Source organism: Panthera tigris, chromosome C2 (assembly GCF_018350195.1).
Source record: "Panthera tigris isolate Pti1 chromosome C2, P.tigris_Pti1_mat1.1, whole genome shotgun sequence".
Taxonomy (NCBI): domain Eukaryota; kingdom Metazoa; phylum Chordata; class Mammalia; order Carnivora; family Felidae; genus Panthera; species Panthera tigris.
Window position 1 is genome coordinate 128,068,601 of NC_056668.1, and position 23,237 is coordinate 128,091,837.

The following is a 23,237-nucleotide window of genomic DNA, read 5'->3' on the forward strand; positions in this document are numbered from 1 at the left end:
GACCCCTGTGCTTCGTCAGCAGACTCAGCCTGGCTTTTCTTCCCAATTCCTGTCCCACACTCCCCAACTCGACATCCCTTCCTACGTTTCTACTGCAAACCAGTTTCACATTCTAGTAGAGGCAGATAAACAAGTAAAATATTTAGGGTGCCAAATAGTGGAAAAGTCTTCAACAAATGATGCTGGATAACTGGGTATCTACACGTAAAAGAATGAAGTTGGACTCGTTCCTCACACCATACTCAAAAATTAACTCAAAATGGATCAAAAATCTAAATTAAAGAGCTAAAACTGTAAAGCTTAGAATAAGCATAAATCTTTGTGATCTTGGTTAGGTCGATTCTGAGACACACCCAAGGCACAAACAACTGAAAAAGATACATTGGGCTTCATCAAAATTAAAAATTTTTGTGCTGGGGCCATCTGGGTGGCTTCGGGCATTTAAGCGTCTGACTTCGGCTCAGGTTGTGATCTCAGTTTGTAGATTTGAGCCCCCCATTGTACTTTCTGCTGTCAGTGCAGAGCCCGCTTCCAGTCCTCTAGCTGGGTCAGTTGGAAAAGCATGCGACCTTGATCTTGGGGTCGTGAGTTCAAGCCCCACATTGGGTGTAGATATTACTTAAATAAGTAAATCTTAACAAAAACAAAAACTCGTGCTTCAGAAGACACTAAGATGGGAGAAAAATATTTGCAAATTATGATAATGAGAGGCAAGTATCCAGAATATATAAAGAACTCTTATGACTCAATAATAAAAGTGAATTAAAAAAATTAGCAAAGGATTTGAATAGATCTTTCTCGAGATATACAAATGGCCAATAAGCACACAGATGTTTAGCATCATTGGTCATTACAGAAATGCAGATAAATCAAAACTACAAGATATCAGTTCACACCAACTAGGATAACTAGAATTAAAAAGTCAGGTTAACTATCTGTAGTTATGAAGATGTGGAGAAATTTGAATCCTCCGATATGGCTAGTGGGAATGTAACGTGGTGCAGCCACTTTGCAAATTTGGTACTCAAAAAGTTCTGTGACCCAGCAATTCCACCCCAGATAAATACCCAAGAATTGAAAACATGTTGATCCAACTTGTACACGAAAGCTCATAGCAGCATTATTGGTAAGAATGAAGTGGAAATAACCTAAATGTTCAACTGACGAAATGAACGAACGTGATGTACCCAACTGTTTGGCAATAAACAGGAATGAAGCAAGATGCACACTGCAACAGGGACAAACCTCAGAACCCACCAAGTTAAAGAAGCCAGTCAAGACTACATGTCGGATAGCGCTGTTTAGAGGAAATGCCCAGAGAGAGAAATCTAGAGACAGAGTATTTGTTGCCTAAGGCAGGGTTCTTGGGGAAATGGTAAAGGATTGCTAATGGGTATGGAATTTTTTGGGGAGATGGAGGAGTATGTTCCAGAATTCATAGTGGCGATGGTTGCACAACTTTTGAGAATGCACTAAAAACTACTAAGTGTACACTTTGAAAAGGCGACTCAGGAAAAAAAACCCCACAAAACACTATGGAGTAACTGAAAGCAGGGATGGTGTTTTGTACGTTTTTTTTAAATTTTTTTTTTTAATGTTTATTTATTTTTGAGACAGAGAGACAGAGCATGAATGGGGGAGGGGCAGAGAGAGAGGGAGACACAGAATCCGAAGCAGGCTCCAGGCTCTGAGCCATCAGCCCAGAGCCTGACGTGGGGCTCGAACTCGTGAACCGCGAGATCGTGACCTGAGGTGAAGTCGGACGCTCAACCGACTGAGCCACCCAGGCGACCCCGTACGTTATTTTTTAAAAGCACTTTCACGAGCTCACGATTCGGGAGTTCGAGCCCTGCATCTAGCTGTGCTGACAGCTCGGAGCCTGGAGCCTGCTTCTGATTCTGTCTCCCTCTCTCTCTCTCTCTCTGCCCCTCCTCTCTCCAAAATAAACACTTAAAAAAAAAGTTTGTTTTCAAAGAGAGAGCAGAGGGAGAGGGAAGCCCAAGCAGGCTCCACACTGGCCCCAACCCTGGGATCATGACCTGAGCTGAAATCAAAAGCCTGATGCTCATCAGACTGAGCCACCCACGCGTCTCGTACATTAAATAGGGCTGTCAAAACACTCAATCGAGGAGCCAGAATGACCAAATAGCAATTGTTACCACTAAACATTTAAACTCCATTACCAAAAGGGACTTGAAATACACTCTCTAGCTTAGAAATTTGGGGACTATAATGCAGACTAAATCCCGAAATTTAAAATGGCTCATTTGAGAAATCTGTAAGCTTCAAGGGGTAAGGCCCCAGATCTTTATTCCACACAGTAAAGATTGTAGATTCTGTTGCCATGGTTTGGGACAACAAAATGTAATATGGTAACAAAAAAAGTACATTTCAACGCTTTAACTTTGGTGAAGAGTATCCACCGCTTCCATTCCAGATGTCTTTTTAACATTCAGAGTACTCTGCAAACATTTATCAAATGGGAGTTTTACCCGAGATGAGATTATCATCCTCCCACAGCAATGGAGGCATGACATCAATTCGCCATTTTCAAAAACAGAGACTAGGTTAAAGATTAAGAATAAAAATTATGAGGGAGGTGGGGGAAAAGGAATAAAGACTATCAGACTCCAGAATCCATATATTTACCTTTTATTGAATTTGTTAATGTTACAGAGTTCTTGCACTGCCAAACCATGCCTGAGAATTCAAAGAAAGAAATGGTACAATGGACAGCCTCACCCACCCATCATACAGTATATTAAAACTTGATTCATGTGCATTTTTATAATTTCACAATCTTTTAAAAAGTTATAACAAGAGTTGGAACTTTATATCTCCCGCAGGTCTTCAGATTTCTAGCGTAGTATGCCATTAAATAAAAGTTGTGCATATTCATCTCAGTTCATTCCTCAATAACGTAACTCCCAACAAAATTTTGCTGGAAAAAAAATGCATACTTTTCAGGGGAAATATGTGGCTCAAGGTCCAAGAGACTATTTGTTAAGATTTTTGGTTCCCAAACGAAGTCTTCAGTTTAACCAAGAATCCCTTGTTTCTTGCTTAATCATCCAACCTCTCCTTGGCTGGCTCAGCTACTCGCCCCAATACACCAGAGGCCAGGCATCCTGCCTGCCGCCTCCAACAACGCCATTAGGGCCCAGGTGTGGTGGGCAGGTCCTGTCAGGAGATACTGTCAACTCCCAGGAGCTGATTCCTGCACTGACACTTTCATCAGACTAAACTCCCATAGGAGATGCCCCTACACAGGAATAGTTCTACTCACTCTACTCGCTCGTTTGCTTCACTCTTGCCAGTAGCAAGTCTGCAACTCCTGCATTTGGCAAAGGGATTTATTATAGAGAAACCCAGACTCTGCATCAAGCAGTCACATACCACTTTGAAGTATTTCTATTGAACCAGATACAAAACTAGTAAATTACCAGACTATCTCATTAGATGGAAAGACTTCTCAGTAATCCTGGGTAGCTTCCTGAAGTCCCTTTAAGGACTAAAAATTACTGGATAGTTTAAGCTGTAATTATTAAAAACAGAAGTGCTACATCACCTGTCCCTCTCGCCCCTGACTCTTCAAACGAACACAGACATACCAAAAGGTTGAGAACAGAGCTAAGCTGGCACAGTCACTGCATCTACGGAAGGTCCAATACCTTAACAATTTGGGCACAAGTGTATCTGGAAATCTTGTCAAAGATCACGCAAGATCCGTGAAAACCCAAGTGGGTTTTAGGTGAAGGTTCTGCTCACGTTGCTCTGGATTTATAAGGACAGGTCAGTGAATCACGTGGCCTGAGCAGAGCCCTTACTCTTTCCACTGCAGTTTACTGTACAGTTTAGACCTGATCAGAGGAGGCTTTAGCAGCACCTGAAGGAGAGCCCCCTGCATCCACTGCCCTTTACATCAAAGGCTATTTGGTTCCACTCTAGGGATTGGCAAATTTCACGAGACGTTTCACAATCCTAACGCATATTTCAGGTTACTTATTCAACCAAGCAATATGCTCTGTCAAAGAACTTATTCCAAAAAAAAAAAAAAAAAAAGGCCTTAATGTGGAACACAGAAAAAGCACTACCCAAATAATAAGAAATCACTAAAAGAAGAAAGATCACTCCCCCCCACCCCCTTTCCCACTGGGTGGACCCAAGTTTGGTTGAATTTAACTTATGGTTACCCCAGGATACAACTCAAAGTTTAAATTATAAAATCACAGCCCTACTACACAGATTATCTGAACACAGGAGTTCTTTTGAGAGCGGCACGTTCCAGGAAGTCTAACACAGCCCACTACAGAGTATTCCTTAAGGGTGGGGCACAGGACAGGTTAATTAAGGTCACTTAAATCTTCATCTTTTACAGCAGATCAGAACCGAGATGGCTGACTTTCTGCAGGATTTGATAGGAATCCAGGAGAGCTGGTTTCAAGCTTCACACCGACACTTACTAGCTGTAACCTTCGTGTCCAGAAGTTGTGATCCACAAGAAGTCCGCGACGAGTGCAGCAAACCTGAGGTAGTCAGCCCTTACGAAGGCTCAGTATCTGAACATAAAAAGATTTTGAAATGACCACTGGCTGCAGTTTGTTTTTGTACTTGCAGAGTAATAATGAAAGAACACTGCTGAATCTAGTTCACGCATTTATAGAACAATGAGAATCCCCCTACATCCAATACAACACAAAGAGCAGTGTGACACTTATGCTTCCATAGTGCAATAGGGACGGTCACTTATATCGAGTGGTCTGCATCGGCCGTGGGTCCAGCAGAGATCAGATGATGAATGGCTGTTCCTGGTGGTTAGCTGTGGTCTAGTTACCTTAGAAGGGTTAGCAAAGACCATTCCTTAATTGTACTGTGTGTGGCTGCTTTTCTGATTTTCAAGCACAGCATACTGGTTGTCTAGCTGAAGTTTAAGGGCCTGGTTTTTTGAAACCTCATCCCTACCTCTAGTTTTGTGTCTTACTACTTCAAAGCTCTTCTCCATTTCTTTATCCCTAAGGGAAAAGAAATGTAATCAGTAAATATTTCTTTTTCACTGGGTTGTTGTGTAAATTCTTCCTCAAATTAAAAAAACCAACCAATCAAAACAAAAAACAAAACAAAAAAACCCCCCAAAAAACAAGTCACCCCTTAGAAGTATCCTGAGGGAGGAATAGGAAGGGAAACTGGTACAGGTTTCCCTTCCTACACTGCTTCCCTTCCTACACTGCTTCCCTTCCTACAGTGCTTCCTGAAAGTTCCTGTTACACCACTTGCTTTTACAGAAGACGTACATTAGGATGGCAATAGCCTTTTCCCGTAACAGGGAACATCTCTCCAGATTTCTTTCAGGTAGCGAAAACGCGCACTAACATAGGTCTTCCTGTAAAAGTGAAGTGTAGTGCAAACTTTCAGAAAGTGAGGGATCCTCTCTGCTTTACGCCATTCTGACTTAGGAATGCTCTGCTTTTGACAGGGGAAAGTTGCACATAAAATCATCATCAAATCATTTTCTAGGCTTCAAAGGAACAGAAAACATGAGTACTGAGGCTCTATGGTGTTGTTTTCTGTGGTGGCAAATCTATATTGGGACCAACCTGAAGACAACTGGAAAGTCAAAAGGCTATCTAATGACACGGTGATTCCTTCTAAGAGTCACTTTTATTTTTAGCAAACAATAAATAATACCTCTCTTTCTTTATGCATAAGGGCAATGGTTTTCTTATTCAAGTAAAGTTCTCATCATTCAATGATTTCTCCTCACTTCTTCCTTATGGGAGTGGGTCAGATAAAGTGGAGGCTTAAATTAGGCTCTCAGAGGCAAAAAAGGCTTGGATTTACTTTAAAAAAGCTACTTCCCCCCCCCCCCCAACAGTATTTCCATCTAATGTCTTTTACATTTCTTCCCGTTTTATTTACTTTAAAAAATTCATGTCCCTAAAAAAGATGTGGATGTGCCAAATGTGGTCATTTAACTCCAGGTAGCATTCATTTAAAGTACCTGCTGAAATAAGATTATTTTAATATTAGATTTATAAATGCCAACATCTTTCATCTATTCACATCAACTGGGAATACAATGAAAATACCGCTCTTATATTTCTAGTTTCCATGTTAGAAAGAATTCTAAACTAGGCATGACTTGTCATAGCTACAGAACAACATATAAACCAAGGATAAAGAGACCTGGTCTCTTGGTGCTCTTTCCCCACAGCCCCCTCCAGCCCTCCCCCTTTCCAGCCCTAAGGCAGGTAAGTCCTACCCTAATTCTCAGCTGCCTGTCAGCTGTGGCCTGGGCTTTACCTACAAGAGAACGACCCCCCTCCCCCAGCCCAGGTGGGTTCTCCCATCTCCTACATCCCACTCCCTGGCCAAGGGACAGAGCACGCCAAGATAAAAAGGCGAGAGCTGGAGTACTTACTTCCGGCTTTCTACATGCTTGGCAGTGGACTGCAGGGACGGGAACTGTGTGTCACTGTAGATTTCTGGTGGGCCTTGCGGTGTTTTCCTTGTTGTGGTTAACCTGGCTCCAGGGGGCCTATACACACCGCTAGTCATCGCTGGTTCTGGGGTTTCTGTAACTGACATTTCATAACAGTTTAGAGAAACCATTCAAACGCCTGGCATTTTAATAAGCTATTCTCACATTCCCAATCATTTGATAATTACAGAAAAAAACAATACCTACATGACAGTCTCTGGAAAACAGAAAGTTACCTGAGAGTCTGAAAGCGAAAATACTCTTATTTTTCTAGGGTAGTCTAATTTTTCTCCCATGTACAATTTTAATTACCTATGTAAATGACTTCTTTCTAGAATTCAACTTACTGGAAGTGGGAAAGAAATCTGCTGGACCTGGGAGGCAGGCCCAGGAGGGACTGCCTTTCAGAGTATGACCAGGTCAGCCCTCAGTATATATATCGGCAATGTGGATAATCACCTCTTTACCTGGTTGATGGGTTAAATAAGATGCCAGTATAAAGAATTTACTTACTAAAATGCTTGCGTATATATTTTTAATTCTAAAAGACTAGTAAAAAAAATATACTCGATACCCTTAATTTCACTGTCATATCATCAATGGATCTTATTTTATAAAACACAGGAAAAGCAAGAAAAAACTAAACCGCTGAACAGCCCAAAGTCTTCCATGATGGCTAACATTTTGGGGACAGAGCCTTCTGGCTTTTTGCTATGTTATCATTTTTCTCCCCATTCTCAACATGGATTCAGTATTTTACATGTTGTTCCATTTATCAAAAACTTCCTTTCAAAGAAAAGCCTACATCATTTATTAGCTGCAACATAATGCATAATGCATAAAGGGTTATTGTCTCATATGGCTTTTAATTAAGCGTGGGAAAGCCATAATATAACATGCATTCATTAGTTACTAAGCACCTGCTATGTGTCAGGTACTGTTCGTAGTGGGCATACAAATGTTAAGGACCGGCTTTCGTGAACTGTATATTCTGGCAACTAGCCACATGCAGCTATTTAAAATGAAAGACTTAAAAATTCAGTTCCTTGGTTGTATCAGTCGCATTTTAAGGACTCAATAGCCGCATATGGCTAGTGGCTACTATAGTGAACAGTGCTATTCCATCACTGCAAAAAAGTACTATTGGACAGTGTTATCCCAGAGTAAGGAAATCAAATATGTAAAAATTGGTGCCATACCAAAAATTAAGGTGGGGGAAGGGTCTGTCCAGGGAACACATGATGGGTAGGGACTCAGTGACGAGTGAAAAGTGAACAAGGCCTGAAAGAAGGAGGCCAACATATTGAGTTGGTAAACAAGCCAAATCAGGTCTGACACTGATCTTATAAATGTTTTACTGGAACACAGCTACACTCAATGGGTGTACGTATGGTCTACGGCTGCTTTTGTGCTGTAACAGCAGAACTGAGTAATTAAAATAGTCTTCTGTATGGCCCTCAAAACCTAAATTACCTACTATCTGGCCCTTTACAGAAAAAGCTTACTTAGAGACTCCCAATATAAAGGAGAGAATTCAGGCTGAAAACATATGCACAAGGGCCTGCAGCAGCAATGTGCCTGGTATGTCCAAGGAGCAGAGTGAGCAAGGACCTGACTAAAAGACAAAATCAGAAAAAGAGATCCCAAGACAGGCATCTAAGGTGCTGCAAGTCTGAGAACTTCAGCTTCTATTCTGATTAGAGGGGACACCACTGGAGGCTTGTCAACATCTGAGACACTTTCAGGTCACATTTGAAATGATCACTACACTGGCCACTGGCTGCACTGGGAACAGTGTACGTAGGGAAGCAGGCCGACCACTTAACAGGTTACTGCAGTAATTCATACAATGTTGTTTCGGGGTCAACTCTATGTGAAGGGTTCAGTTTTGGATATGTGAATATTGAGGTGCTGGGTACGCGGTTAAGATCTACGTGTTTGGAGGTCAGGGGAGATCTGAGTGGATGTGAATTCTGGAGTCGCTGGCATGTGGAGATTGCCAGGGGAGTAAGGCCACAGAGAAGAGAGTGGCAAGGGCTGAGCGCTGGGGATGAGTATCACTTAGAGGCAGGGAGGAAGAAGAGACCCCAGCCAGGGAGTCTGAGAGCCAACCATTGAGGAAGCAAGGAGACCGTGGTGTCCTGGAAGTCAACAGAAGAGTGTGTTTCAAAGTGGTGATGAGCTACAGCAAATGTTGAGGATGGGGAACATCGAATGAGGACAGAGACTGGGAAACGGAGTTTAGCAATGCTGAGGTCATCAGGGATCAGTGACAGATGCAGTAAAACATGTTAAGAGCTCTGCTGTTAGCACAGAACCTGCTTTGGAAACTGTCCCTCCCCTCACCCCCCTTCCTGCCCCTCCCTCACATGCCCTCAAAAATAAACACAAAGTTGAATGGAAAAAGGTAACACAGCAAAGTACTCAAAAGGATGCAAAAATGTTGACACACAGTAGTTATCTGTGATCTCTGGGCAGTAAGATTTGTTATTCTTTGTATTATTCTGTATAAAAAACGAGTGATACAATCTGCCCGTGTGAGAATTCATGCTTCAAGACAGTAAAATGGGGAGAAAAAAAAGAAACACAGGTGGAAACACAGGTACTCAATCATCCATTAGCCAACTGTCAAAAAGTAAAACAAATGACTTAAATATTTAAATTTGGCAAGTTAGTTTACATATAAATGTAAGAAGCCTACAGAAAAGCACATATCTTAACTTCCAAATTCCTTTCCTAAGGATGTAAAAATCTTTAAACAGACATATACAAACCTCTCCCCCAAGAACAGAAAGGAACCCCTCTTATTCTACCACAGCATTCATTCAGTTGAAAGCTAACCATATGTAAAACCATACGTAGATGTCTTCATGAAAATAAAACATTAAGATTACCAATTACTGCAGCAGGAGGTGCCTGTACCGGAGCGGTTTTATTCCAGGGGCCGGAAGATTTTTCGACACCACCACCACCACCTCCACCTTCTTCCCAATTATCACCTGGATCTTCTCTTTTTTCATTATCTTCTTCTTCCTTTTCACTATTGGAAAAGCAAATGAGGAAATTCAATTATAAATTTTTTTTTAAATGTTTTATTTCTGAGACAGAGAGAAACAGAGCATGAGTGGGGGAGGGGCAGAGAGAGAGGGAGACACAGAAGCCAAAGCAGGCTCCAGGCTCTGAGCGGTCAGCACAGAGCCCAACGCGGGGCTCGAACTCATAAACCGTGAGATCATGACCTGAGCTGCAGTCGCTCAACCGACTGAGCCACCCAGGTGCCCCAGGAAATTCAATTATAAAACCGCCAGGAAAAGTGTCAATCCAAACCCTTAGTTCTATCAATGCTGATATCTGTGTGACCCTTGAAAAGTCGCTTAACCTCTTCAGAGCCCCAATCCCCCATTTGTTTAGCACTGATGGTAAGCATTATTTTCAGGGATGAAATGATTTTTGGAAGTTGTGTGTCATTGGCTAATTGTTTAGTACATATCACAAAAAACTCTCAAAATTAGAATTCACATTCCAATAGAGAAAACAAATCTGCGTTCAGTATTTACACCACTGCTACAGACTTTTTAGTGCCAGTCTCTACTGTGTGACACAGGGAATATATCTAGAACTGGTCCCGATCACCAGATATGTCACCTGTTTAAAAAAGAAGAGAATACAAAAACTCAGTCTTCGGCTTTACTAGTGATTATAAATGTGACACATACATCATGGCAACACACCATCCTAAGACTGTCTGCAGTGGTTTTAATGCCAATTTCTTATTTCTTTATTCTTTACTGGCTGGAGTCAGAAATCCGTGAGTTAACTGTCAAATCTAACTTCCTTTCTGCAGCTATTTGTCCTTGCTGATGCCACCTCTGGCTGACTACCAACCCTTCCATGAATCACGTTCTATGACAATGGTGGTTTTTCCTAGAACTTCAGCCTATCAACCTCCCTCTTCTCTCCTATTGAAAAAACAGGATGTTGCCTAAAGCTGTCCCTGGCCTTCCACGTTTAAGACATGTCTCCCTTTGATATCTAATCAGTGATCATGGCTGTTAACAATGTACACCCTACCATGTGACCTTGGGATCATCATGGCCTCTCTTGGCTTCTGCAAAAGGACATCTAAGTGTGCTTCCCTTCCATTTCAAGGGAAGTCCTGGCTATAAGACAACCTTCTTGAATAACTAATGGTCTCCTTTAAAGACACACACACACAAATAATTTCAAAGACAATGTCCACCAAATTTAGAGGTCTAGGGTGGCAATCAGGAAGGGGTGAGGGGAACAGACGCATCTTCAATCTCCATCTGTAGCACAATTTTACTTGAGACTATAGTTCAAGAGGAAAAAAGAACAGAGAATATGGCCAAGCCACCTTTCAGTTTCCCTTTTTGTTAATATATAATAGAATCTAGTGCTGCTGTTTAAAATGTTAGGCCTATACTAACATGACAGTAATATTCAATTCAATGTCAATTAAACCAAGGACTTACTAAAACAAAATCTATATACCTAATATTAAATAGGAAGGTATTTTAAAAATGATTTTAAATTTATTTATTTTTTATTTTTTATTTTGAGAGAGTGTGTGTGCAGCAGAGGGGCAGAGAAAAAGGGAAAGAATCCCAAGCAGGCCCAGCACTGTCAGCTTGGAGCCTGATGTGGGACTCCATCTCATAAACCCTGAGATCATGATCTGAGCTGAAATCAAGGGTTAGATGCCAAACTGACTGAGCCACCCAGGGACCCCTGAATAATTTTTTTTTTTTTTAATGTTTAAAGAAGTAGCTGGGTACTAGAAATCGTGATTTTATTTTTGTTCATGCAGCACGTAGTTATGAGCAGATTCTAAAGCCAGACTGCCTGGTTCTGCCACTTACTAGTCAGGAGACTGAGTACAGCACTTAACTTTTGTATGCCTCAGTTTCCACAAGTGTAAAATGGGGAGAACAGTAAGATTAAGTGGGTTAACAGACACAAAGCACTGAGAACAGTGCCTGGCATATACTAAGCAGTTAAGTGTTTACTATTACCTGCTTTTTAATATCCATTTGAGCTTTCAAACAAGCAGCACAGATGCCACTGCCTTATTAAGAAACAACTAAGATAGAACAAAACTCAAAATTTCTAAAATCCACAACATGAACATTTTTTTTAAAAAAAAATGTTCTTTTTAAATGGATTTAAGCTTATTTATTTATTGAGAGAGGGAGAGAGACAGAGAGTGCGTGAACGCACAAGCGTGCGCTGGAGGGGCGGAGACAGAATCCCAAGCAGGGTCCACACTGTCAGTGCAGAGCCTGATATGGGGCTCTGACATGAGATGATGACTTGAGCCAAAATCAAGAGTTGGAGACTTAACCAACCGAGCCACTCAGGCACCCCTTAAATGGATTTTTAAAAATAGAAACCAAACACTATAACCTTGTTTTCTAAAGTTTATATGTGGAATGAATGACCAGGTAAGGACAGTAAGGTCCTAATTTATCTAGGAGTCTAACAGTGGTATCCAATCATTAGTACTGTCCACCACCCCCCATTTTTTAAAATTCACTTCTGAACCCACAGCAATGCAGTTACACTTTAATATTGGTTCATGAGTAAAAACATACGTGTTATATACCTAGTTACATCAGACTTGTTAGTAATGTCGCAGCATCCCAATCCAGGCTAGACAAGAAGATCCCCACAAAGATTTAAGAACATTCATGGCACTTGTATTGTCATATATACCCCAAGGTATGTTAGCTTTCATTTCAGTTGGTCATCTACATTTTGAAACAGTTAACTCAACAAAATGTGCTGAACCACTATTTTTCAAATACATATACCGGACTCTTAAGACAGACTTTTCTTTAAACTGCTTTAATATTTGGTGATTAATACATCTAAACCCCAGAATTATCAGCTTGTAGTAAACAATTAACTAAAAACCAAAAAATTCTAACACTGATAATCCCTAAGCCGAATGGATTATGGATAATTCTAATACATTTCTTTATGCTGTTATACTTTTCAAATGTCCTTAATGTATAGTTTTTGTAATTCACAACAAAACATTAAATAAAACCCCCAATTTGGTCTGATAGAATACTGAGGGTCCACTGTAAAAGAAGGTTCCTTTACTATCTAGTGTTTATTACCTGTTCACCCTCAGAGACAAGTGAAGAACTGAATCACTAATCTAAAAATCCCGTTAAATTATAAACTATTCCTAAGAAATAAGAGTGATTTGTTTAATTCAAAGAATTGTATATCTGTAATAATAAACACAAGACAACTTAATATTTTGGTTTCTTAACATTCTGAAGTATTAGTTAAATGAAACATTGGAAACTGTCTAGTCAGGACCCTTCATCCAACAGAGGGAACTAAGGCCCAGAGATGCTAACAGCCTTGCCAAAATGCCATAGTGCTAAGGGCAGGGTAGAAATGATTTAAATATCTGATTACTTTTCTGTATTTACACACTCCAGGAAATGTCAAATCTCTAAATACTGTAGTAAGACAAATGTTGCAAAGAATTATTCCCACAGAAGTCAATAGGCTAAAATTGTGTTTGACCCAAATAAAATATACATAGCTTCTTATCAGCTAAAATTCACATTTCCAAACACTACTCTGCTACTTGTAAGTATATTATCACAACTTAAAGTATACAGTCTTAAATATGCAAAAGTCCATAAGGCACTGTTGGTCGTAAGGCGGAATGATGATGCTAGCAAAGGGAGTATTTACAGAGCATCTAAGAGGCCAGGAAGTGTCCTACCACTTTGCAAAGTTAAACCTCTCAATACCACCAAAGCAGGCAGGAGGCTCACTGACACGGGAGGAAACTGACACTTGGGACATTAAGTCCCTCCCCCAGAGCTACAAAGTAGGGGAGCCAATCCCTGGGTCTCCAAAGCCCTTATTCTTTCATGTTGCCTCTTTCATTTTATCCTCTTTAGAGCTCTAATATATGACACAGAAATTTTCTCTATGTTGAGAAATTCACTTTCAGGAAGGTTGATCAGGATTATACATCCTGCAGCAGTTTATTAATAAAAATGGAACATTCTTACCTCTTTATCTCAAGGGACATTACATGAGAATTTATGCATCCCAATGCTAGGATTTTAGTAGCTGTGCTTCTATGAGAATGGTAGGTACCTCCATTGGTTTGACCCTATTATCGAACCACTGTTAGACAACAGCAAAATGAAGACGGACATGCCCGATGAGCTATGCCGGCAGCCTAAAATGGCACTGCACCTCCTCCAAAGACTTTCTCAACCTCTTCACGGCAGACCAAGGGTCTCTCTCCTGTGTTCCACAGCACTCTGCACATCACTGAAATGATCTACTGATGTTTAGTAGAGCAGGACTTATTTCTTTTGTATTATTGTTTTTTTAAATATGAAATTTATTGTCAATTTGGTTTCCATGCAACACCCAGTGCTCATCCCAACAGGTGCCCTCCTCAATGCCCATCACCCACTTCCCCCCCACCCCCCCACCCTCCAGCAACCCTGTTTATTCTCAGTCTTTAAAAGTCTCTTATGGTTTGCCTCCCTCCCTCTCTAACTCTCCCCTCTCCCCTCCCCCATGGTCTTCTGTCAAGTTTCTCAGAATCCACATAAGAATGAAAACATATGGTATCTTTCTCTGTATGACTTATTTCACTTAGCATAACACTCTCCAGTTCCATCCATGTTGCTACAAAAGGCCATACTTCATTCTTTCGCATTGCCAAGTAGTATTCCATTTTATATATATAAACCACAACTTCTTTATCCATTCATCAGTTGATGGATATTTAGGCTCTTTCCATAATTTGGCTATTGTTGAAAGTGCTGCTGAGCAGGACTTATTTCTACAACCCTGATGTCTGGCACACTTCAGTCACACTAGTATTTGCTACAATTGAATCCAGCTTGGATGCAGGAATGATTTCTTGAAAGAACAACTTAATCAGCTCTACTTAATGGGTTTAAAGGTCTACATCTCTTAAGAAGGTTCCTAAAAACACCCACTGGGCTCCAAGAACTCAATTCTTTATTTAAAGATGACAAATGCTCAACATTTACTTCAAATATTAAATGAAATCCTTCTCTCTCCCAAAAATCCATTTTAAAGAGAGGAGAGGCCACAGGTCCTACCATCAACCAACAATCTAAGCTCCAGTATTAGGTCCCTTTTTTTATCACCATCCCAATGGCACCCCTCCAAAGAACTTGTCTACAAACGATGACCTTGAATACATCTATTAACTTAGACACAAAATTTGACACAAGCTCTTACAATACTTTAAAAATTTTTTTAAATGTTTGTTTATTTTTGAGAGAGAGAGACAGGAGCATGAGTGGGGGAGGGGCAGAGAGAGAGGGAGACACAGAAGCCAAAGCAGGCTCCAGGCTCTGAGCAGTCAGTACAGAGCCCGATGTGGGGCTCAAACTCACAGACTGTGAGATCATAACCTGAGCCGAAGTCGGATGCTCAACCGACTGAGCCACCCAGGCGCCCCAAGCTCTTACAATACTCTTGGTAATTAAATCTTGAGCTAGTTGGTAAATGTGAGACAGGATGTTAGTATGATATGTTTGTTGCTACTGAAAACTTCTTTTTAAAAAAGATTTTAAGTAGTCTTGATACCCAACGTGGGGCTTGAACTTATGAGATCAAGAGTCGTATGCTCCACCAACTGAGCCAGCCAGGTGCCCCTCAAAAATTTCCTCTCTCAAATGCACACTTATCTTCAATAAAGGTCCATGAAGGCTAACCTACCTGAGGAGTAGTGTCAAGAACTTTAAGGTGATATGCCATACCTGCAGCGGACTGAAGATAAAGCAAGTAAGGCAAAAATGATCAGTAGATCTAAGCAAAAAATAAATGGGCACTTATTTTACTATTCTTGCAACTTTTCTGAGGTTTCTAATGTTTCAAAGCAAAAAGCTAGATGAAAAAATTTATAAGTCTGAAAATTTCAAGTTACTTAAAAAAAAAATTTTTTTTAACGTTTATTCATTTTTGAGAGACACAGCACAAGCAGGGTTGGAGAAGGAGACACAGAATCCAAAGCAGGCTCCAAGCTGTCATCACACAGCCCGACGCAGGGCTCAAAACCACAAACTGTGAGATCATGACCTGAGCTGAAAGTCAGATGCTTAACTGACTGAGCCACCCAGGTGCCCCCTCAAGATACTTTATGTCAATTTCCAAAGTTTCATATTCCCTTATCTCATTCTGAGATGGCAAGGCTGCCTCTCAGACAGAAAAAGGTAACAGATTAAAGGCATAAAGAACCACCCACCCCAACTTCTCAGAGAAAAGAGATCTCATTTCTCTGCCCCCTTCTAAGGGTTTCTGCCTAACAAGTAAGACCAAGCTATAGAAGACAATAACTGGAAGTCGACAGCAGTGTTTAAGGCTCTTGAGAGAGGGATTTTTGTTTGTATGGTTATACTAATGCCAACCCGAACATGTAATTTTCTCCTATTAAGTCCACTGTGAACTGACTCACCAAAGTCTATCAGACATGATAATCTTATGCATCTCCACTACCCTTTCCCTCAAATCTTGGTATTATAAACCAGGTACCTCATGGTTAAATAACAGAAATTCTCAACAATGAATCATCCTAATTTACCTACTGAACAGAGATGATTAATGTCACCAAGTGGGTATTTTACAAATACCCTGCTCAAAAATCCTCACAACAATCCTAGCATGTCTCAATTTTGTAGATCACAACCAACATTCAACAACCAACCAGCTTGCCCAAGGTCACACATAAGCGGCAGGCTAAAATGCAAACCCGAGTTTGTCTATCTCCAAAGCCCATGTTTTCGAGACATTATCATCTCCACCCCACTTAACTGAGTAACCTACTTCCATTCCTATGAACCAAACTGTCTTTCCCTGGGGACCCCAACCCAATTGAGTTTCAGTGTCAAGAACATTTAATACAAAGTTTACAAGGTTTTTCAATATATAAAGTGAAAATATTAGTCATTATTATTAAGCCTCAGATGACAGGACTTCTCACACTCAAGTTTTTCCTGAAGGCTGTTAGATTCCTCTTTATTGAATGGTTTATGAAGAGAATGGAAATATAGACTCTAGATTCCACAATGACAGGAGGATCCACAAAAACAGCTTCCTGAAGGTAGGTTTTTCAATGTTAGAAGGTTAGGGGAAAACCTGTGGAGGACCACTTAGGAGAAATGACTACATGCTAAGAATAATGAAAAAACAACATAAAAGCTGGCCTGCTTCAGGTCAAGCAGAACTTAAACACTCATACTAGCCTAGCTGAGATTTACCTGTGCCCCTAGCAAAGGTGAAAGAAATGACTTAAGAACTATTTCATCACCTCTGGAGTAGCCAAAAATAACTCTGAATATGGGTATGGAATTTAGAGTCAACGACAGAAAAACAGGTAATATCCTCCATAATAAAACAAAATCAGTTTCTTGCATTCAGTGAATTTGAAACCTTTCTCCCTCAGAAAGCGCTACTCTTGCTCAGTAAGTTCACTTACTGTCATCCTTCCTGTCCATTCAAATCTACAGAACGTGCAGTCAAGGGCCTGTGGTCAGGCAAGGCAGACCTAGAGCCTTATTCTACAGCCAAACAGGAACCACATACACAGGCAGTTCTACAACCCCCCAGTGATTAAGAACTTCACAATACCTCCTCTTCATTTTTACAGGGCAAGCCCTGGGGAAAACAGGGATATTCTCTCTTCTTAAAAAAAACAAAGTTTATTTAGAGAGCGTGAGGGAGCGCACACATGGGGAGTGGCAGAGAAAGAGAGAGAGAATCCCAAGCAGGGTTCTCGAAGGGGCTCAATCTCACAAACCAACCCTGAGATCATGACCTGAGCCGAAATCAAGAGTTAGTTAGTTGCTTAACCAATGGAGCCACCCAGGTGCCCGAAACAGGGATATTTTCTAAACCACACCTCTTCAAAGACATCTAACACACAAATTCAAGAAGTGGCTGGGAATAAAACCGTAGTCTAATCATGTCTACGTAACATTACTACAAAAGAACTTCAAGAGTGGAAAAACCTCATTTCCTAAAAAGTCTCCCACTATCAGTCAGGTTTCACTTTGGTTAAGCTCATGAAACAATGTGAAGAACCTAGGATATAATGCCTGGCTATGGAAGGAATGCAACAAATGTCAAAAATATTAGTCCTGGTTTTTGAGTCAGTTACTCAAAGCCGTAAATGTCACCATTTAGAGAAGTCAAAAGGCTGTATTCTGGTTAAGGAAAATTACTTCCATCAGTGTGCCATGTGGTCACTGGTGTCTACAAATTGCAAACTTTAAACTGGAGGCAGTTCATTAGGATCTCATTTATTTCTTTAAACTGAGATTAAAGAGTTTTTATCTCAAAATGGTGGAACCATATATTCACTTGTTTTTTCTACCTTATGAGCCCATTAAAATATGACATTTTTTTACATGAATCTAAAACAAAATACCATAGATTGGACTTAATATGTTAATTTCAAATACTTTAAGGCAACCAACCCAATTTTTAAAAAAGTCCTGTTTTCTTAAACTTTAAAAAGTTTAACATGCTTGGACTATCCAATGCCATTCCTATAAAATCCTCAGGAAAATTGATCTACAGTGTTAGGATAGCGGTTATTCTTGGGAATGAAGGCAGTGACTCAAAGCACTTAGGTTTCTTCTGTAGCAGCAATGTTTAGTTTCTTGAACTTGCTGTTGATTACACAGGCTGGTTTCATTGTGTGAACACCTAAAATCCGTATTTCTAAGTATGCTTCACCTACAAAAATATATATGAACTTGCTTATTGGACAGGATGTGAAAACCACGCCGTTCAAGCCACCAATATCAAAAGTAAAAATTTTAAAGGCCACAAAATCCATTTCATTTTAGCTGTCTCAAATAAGTAGGCAAGCTCTCACAGGATTTTGGAGCTGGCAGCTGATTTGATCAGCATATAGAAAGGACCGCCATCAGAGAGAGGAAGACACAATCCTTACAGCCCTAATAAGCGTATCTAAAGCATGAGGTCACTGTGTCTAGCTGCTTTGGGGCTAGAGAAAAACCAAACATACAACACCTATCCTAAGGGTTATCTAAACACAGAAGTAAACAGACCATACCTTATTTGCATCGCCTGAACTCTGAGGCCGCTGTAATCAACCTCTTTTTGTTCAAATTCTTTCCACTCATCTTCATCCTGTAAAACACACACCATTGGATCAAGCAAATCTATTTGTTAAAATACAACAAAGGCAAATATCAGGCTATGAAAAGGGGATCAAATATCTGGAACCTAAAGTATAGACTCATTTTCTGGCCAAAGCCCTTACTTGATCCCGAGGCCGGAGGGATCGGAGGGAGGGAGGACTGGAGGGCAAACTAGGCTGGAGGACAAACGTGCCCAAGCAGTCAAATTTCTTTTACCTCCACCAGTTCCTTCAAGAGAGCGGTTACTTTAAAAACAACCAGGAAAAGTGGAACGAAAAAGTCAATAGTAACCCCACAACTAAATGTCTACCTCAATGTAGTCATGAGACTTATTCTGTTACAGGCTTAGAGGCCAAGCCCTGCCAGTTCGAGCTGCCACAAATGCGATTGTTAGAAAATTCAGCTCAGACTACTGGGCTAAAGTCGGAACACCAAATTACTCAAGAGTCTCAGAGCAGACGTCACCCGATAAATGCTGCTCTGGGCCAGGCACTTCGGCCCCAGACCCATTTCTCCTCGAGGGTGCCGCTGTCCGGGTCTCGGTCCCAGCCAGCGACACAAGGTGGAAGGGCGAGAGCGGGCTGGGGGCGAGGGGAGAGTCCCGCGGGAAGAGGGGAGCCGGCCTGGCGTGGGAAGCCCCCGTCACATGGCCAGCCCCCGCGCCCGTCCGCCCTCCGGCCGCCCCTCCCGGACGCTTCCCCGGGCGGGCGGGCGGGCGGCCGGCGGGGGCGGGCACATGGGCGCAAGCGCGCGGCCCGGCCCCTCATCCCGGCCCCTCACCTTAGTCACGGCCTTGGTGGCGGCCCCGGGGCCCGCGGCCCCCGCGCCTGCGGTCCCGCCGTCGCCCGGCCGGGCCCCCGCTCCCGCCCCGCCGCTCGCCGCGCCCGCGGCTCCGCTGCTCCCGCCGGCGCCGCCCGCCGCTCCCGCGGCGTTCGCCGCCCGGCTGCTCCGCTCCTTCTTCTTCTTCTTGTCCCTCTTGGCGAAGAAGTTATCTAGGCTTCGCTCCTCCGTCTCGGCCATGGCCGCAGCCTCCACGGCCCGGATGGGTGGGGCCAGCGGCGGGCGCGGCCCGCGGGACTCCGAGCTCGGGGTCGAGGCCGGCTCTGCGCTCACGCTCCCGGGCGCGGCGACGCCTCAGCCCGGCGGGGTCGCCGAGGCGTGTGTGGCAGGGCGGGCAGTTCCCCCCACGAGCTGGCAGGCGGTGGTACGGTCCGCCTGGGGGGATCGCGCGCTGCTCCCGCCGCTCGAGGCTGCCGGGGCTGCAGCTGCTGCCGCGACGGCGGTGCAGGATCCCGTCGGCCCCGCAGCCGGAGGGGAAAAGGAACGCGCGGGCCAGAGGCTCCGGCGAGAGTGCCTGGCTTGCGGCGGCGCGTGCAGGAGGAAGACACGCGCGCGCAGGCCGGGAGAGGAAGGGAGAGGGGGTGGGGAGGGGAGGGAGGGGGAGGAGGGAGGGCGGGCCACTAGAAAAGAGAGGCAGTGCCCGCGCCTGCGTACTTAGCTCCGCCCGCCGCTGTCGGTCTGCGGTGGGGAGGGCTGTGGGAGGAGACAGAGGCGGAGCTGGGAAAGGAGCCAATCAGGTGCCAGAACGAAGCACTTAGGCGACAATCCCTGCCTCAGACGGGGCGGGGCCTTGGGAAGAGGCGAGAAGGGTGTATGCTACATAAGTGATGTGCCTGATGGCTCCTTTCTTCCGATTGGCCGAGGGTTTAGCCTTGAGGGCGGGCATTTAGAGGGCTAATTGGTGACTTGGCTGAAGAGGTCCGGTGAAAGGGGCGGGTGGGTCCCAGCTGAGCGCATGCGTAGGGTGCACGCGTGTCTGCTCGCCTTTAATGAACTGTGGCCTTGTGGCTTGAACTTTTAGCGAAACGGAAATGTACTGTGTTAAACTAGTGGTGGGAGAGATGGTACCTCTCCCACCGCTCTACTTTATACTTCCACTCTTTCTGGTCTGACGAGTTTTAATTTTCATGTGATGAGATAATTATTAGGAAAATAGTGGGCTTGACGTTTAGGTTCTGTAAGAAAAGATCTTTAATAAGCCAGTAGGTAGATAGACACGGATTGACTTTTGTCTGGACTCCATCTACTGCTAGATACGTCCATCAAGATCGAGCTAAGGAAATATGATCCTCAAACTTCTGATTTGTGAAATGGGGGTATTAGCTATGTGGGAAAAGAGGACCTGTTCCCTTCCCAGCATTAACACGCATTGGATGCGAAATATGTGACTTTTTAATACATTTAAATAGTGCCCCCTGCCCTGACTTGAGTCTAGATGATGGCTGCAATTTATCCTTAGCTTTTATATCTGATAAAAGGAGGAGAATGATGTGTCATAGGGTGCGGATAAAACACCCATGTCAAACCTGGTCTTATGTTAAGTACTTTGTGGGCCTTGAGAATGAAAGGAATCCTTTTTTTCTTTTTTTTTAAGTTTATTCAGAGAGAGAGAGAGAGGGAGAGAATGTGAGCAGGGGATGGGCAGAGAGAGGGAGAGAATTTTTTTTTTTAATTTTTAAAAATCTTTATTTTTGAGAAAGAGAGAGAGTGTGAGTGGAGGAGGAACAGAGAGAGGGAGACACAGAATCCGAAGCAGGCTGCACAGAGCCCAATGCGGGGCTCAAACTCACAAACCGTGAGATCATGACCTGAGCCAAAGTTGGATGGAGACACCCAGGCACCCCGGGAGAGAGAGAATTTTAAACAGGTTCCAAGCTCAGCTCAGAGCCTGTTGTGGGACTTGATCCCAGAGATCATGACCTGGGCTGAAATCAAAAGTCCAAGGCTTAACTTACTGAGCTACCCAGGTGTTCCAGGAATCCTTTCATATGAAAAAGGTGGCCTAGGGGTGCCTGGATGGCTCAGTTGGTGGAGCCACCCACTTTTGATTTTGGCTCAGGTCATGATCTCATGGTCATGAGATCGAGCCCTGCGTTGGGTTCTGCACTGAGTGTGGAGCCTGCTTAAGATTCTCTCTCTGTCTCTGTCTCTCTCTGTCTCTCTCTCTTACCCCCTCCCCCACTCTCACTCTCTCAAAATAAATAAACTTTTAAAAAAATTTTAGAAAAAGAAAAAGGTACCGTAATGTATTAGACTTTCCACTTCCTCCTTCTAAGGACAGAGGAGCGAACAGCCACTGAGGAAATGACTCAGACTATGTTAGTAGCTTCATGGGGTAGATACAGCACAGCCAGTAAATGGAGCTGCGTCTTTGTCTTTTCCTTTATAGTTTCGCCATTTAAAGGTGTCTTCCCTCCCTCCCCCACTTCCACTACTTATTAAAAGAACTAAGTCCAAAATATGTCAACAAAGTAAATCAGGTACCTAGCCTTGAGCAACAGCAAGCTTACATATTATTCCCCAAACATTAACTGCCCCACCCTCAAGATGGGCCCTAGGTAACTTCCTTCTGTGACACTACCTATCTTCCTGTGATGCAGGCCAAGTTAAGTATTGCTCCCACTCCATCTCCCTTAACATCTTTGTAACATTTTTCTTCCTTTCCCTTCTTCCCTTCCTTCCTTTCGTTCTTTTTTCCCTCATCTATGAAGCACCTATTTAGCTATATTTAAGGTTACGTAGCTTATTCTAGGTTGAATAATTCGTCATTCCTGCCTTCAACTCCATTATAATCAAGAAGATCGAGATATGAGTAACTGGAGTTCAGTCTCTCCTTTCTTAGGTCTCCATCAATATATCAGTGTCTTGAAGGAATTAATGCCTTGGGAAAATGCAGAGAAGGAACCTCAGTTGAGGGTTGACACAGCAGAAATCCCCACTACATTTTTCAGTGTGATTCATGACATGCTCCTAGAACATGATCATATGTAAGAAATTCAGGTCAGGCCAGTAGAGAGACCAGTATCTTTGTGTTTGTGTTATTGTCTGCAGTTACTGTCTCCTCCAAGAAGCTGATCCCTTCCTATTTGAATCCTCTGCCCTGAAACTGACAGCATATATTCCCACCAGTTCCTCTTAAACTTCCCCTGACTCCTTCCTCCAGATTGATCACATAGGGCCCTGAATCCTGCCATCACCCCCTTATCATCACCTGTCCTCACCTTGAAGTATCCTCCAGCTTTCTCTTGATGAAGGTTTCTTCTCCTCTACCTTCCAGTATTTAGACCTTCCCCATCTGTAAAGCAAAACAGACCTTAATTTGTCCTTGCTAGATGGAAAGTTGAACATGGTGAGGACTCAGACCATTCCTAGATATTTAGCATATCTTCTAAGGATTTTAGTGCTGTCTGAACATGGAAATGTCTCTCTGAGTCCTCTGAAGTGGTACAGCCCAAAAGACATCATTTATCTCCCTCAACAAGGCCCACTGAGCCAATATTCTGTGAGCTCAAGAGTTGGCAAAGGGCAGCTGGGTCTGGTCCCATTGTCCCCGGGTTCTTTTTTGCTGAGCTATTTGTTCCAAGTTCCATTCTGCTACCTAGACTGGAAATTCCACACATGCTCAGCTCAAAGGAATGCGGCTCATGCTGACCAAAGAGCTTGCCAGGAAATAGGGAACAACTTTTCATTTGTGGCTTCTTTTC

The 23,237-nt window shown here is 42.8% G+C and overlaps 1 protein-coding gene across 12 annotated transcripts; it reads right to left on the reverse strand.

Moving 5' to 3' along the window:
* Positions 1–2,636: 2,636 nt before the first annotated feature.
* On the reverse strand, positions 2,637–22,938 carry CDV3 (CDV3 homolog). Of its 12 annotated transcripts, none has more exons than XR_006222211.1 (7): positions 19,474–20,136; positions 18,606–18,682; positions 9,373–9,518; positions 6,419–6,578; positions 4,963–5,012; positions 4,464–4,559; positions 2,637–2,700 (listed from the first exon to the last, which is right to left on the reverse strand). XR_006222211.1 is itself a non-coding variant. In XM_042999176.1 (6 exons), the coding sequence occupies exons 1-6, from the start codon at positions 19,711–19,713 to the stop codon at positions 4,543–4,545; spliced, it is 690 nt and encodes a 229-aa protein (XP_042855110.1). In that variant the 5' UTR covers positions 19,714–20,136; the 3' UTR covers positions 2,637–4,542. The 12 variants fall into 12 exon arrangements, 9 of the variants coding, with proteins under 9 accessions (XP_042855110.1, XP_042855113.1, XP_042855111.1 ...); XR_006222210.1 differs by having other exon boundaries at positions 2,637–2,941; XR_006222212.1 differs by adding an exon at positions 5,686–5,767 and having other exon boundaries at positions 2,637–4,559.
* Between the last annotated feature and the right edge of the window lie 299 nt (positions 22,939–23,237).

Coding starts and splice junctions, on each gene's coding strand:
- CDV3 (XM_042999174.1), bottom strand. CDS start 19,713: ATGGCCGAGACGGAGGAGCGAAGCCTAGATAACTTCTTCGCCAAGAGG. Junction 18,683..19,473: donor CCACCAAGGCCGTGACTAAG/GTGAGGGGCCGG, acceptor TGTGTTTTACAG/GATGAAGATGAGTGGAAAGA. Junction 9,519..18,605: donor GTTCAGGCGATGCAAATAAG/GTATGGTCTGTT, acceptor CTTTTCCAATAG/TGAAAAGGAAGAAGAAGATA.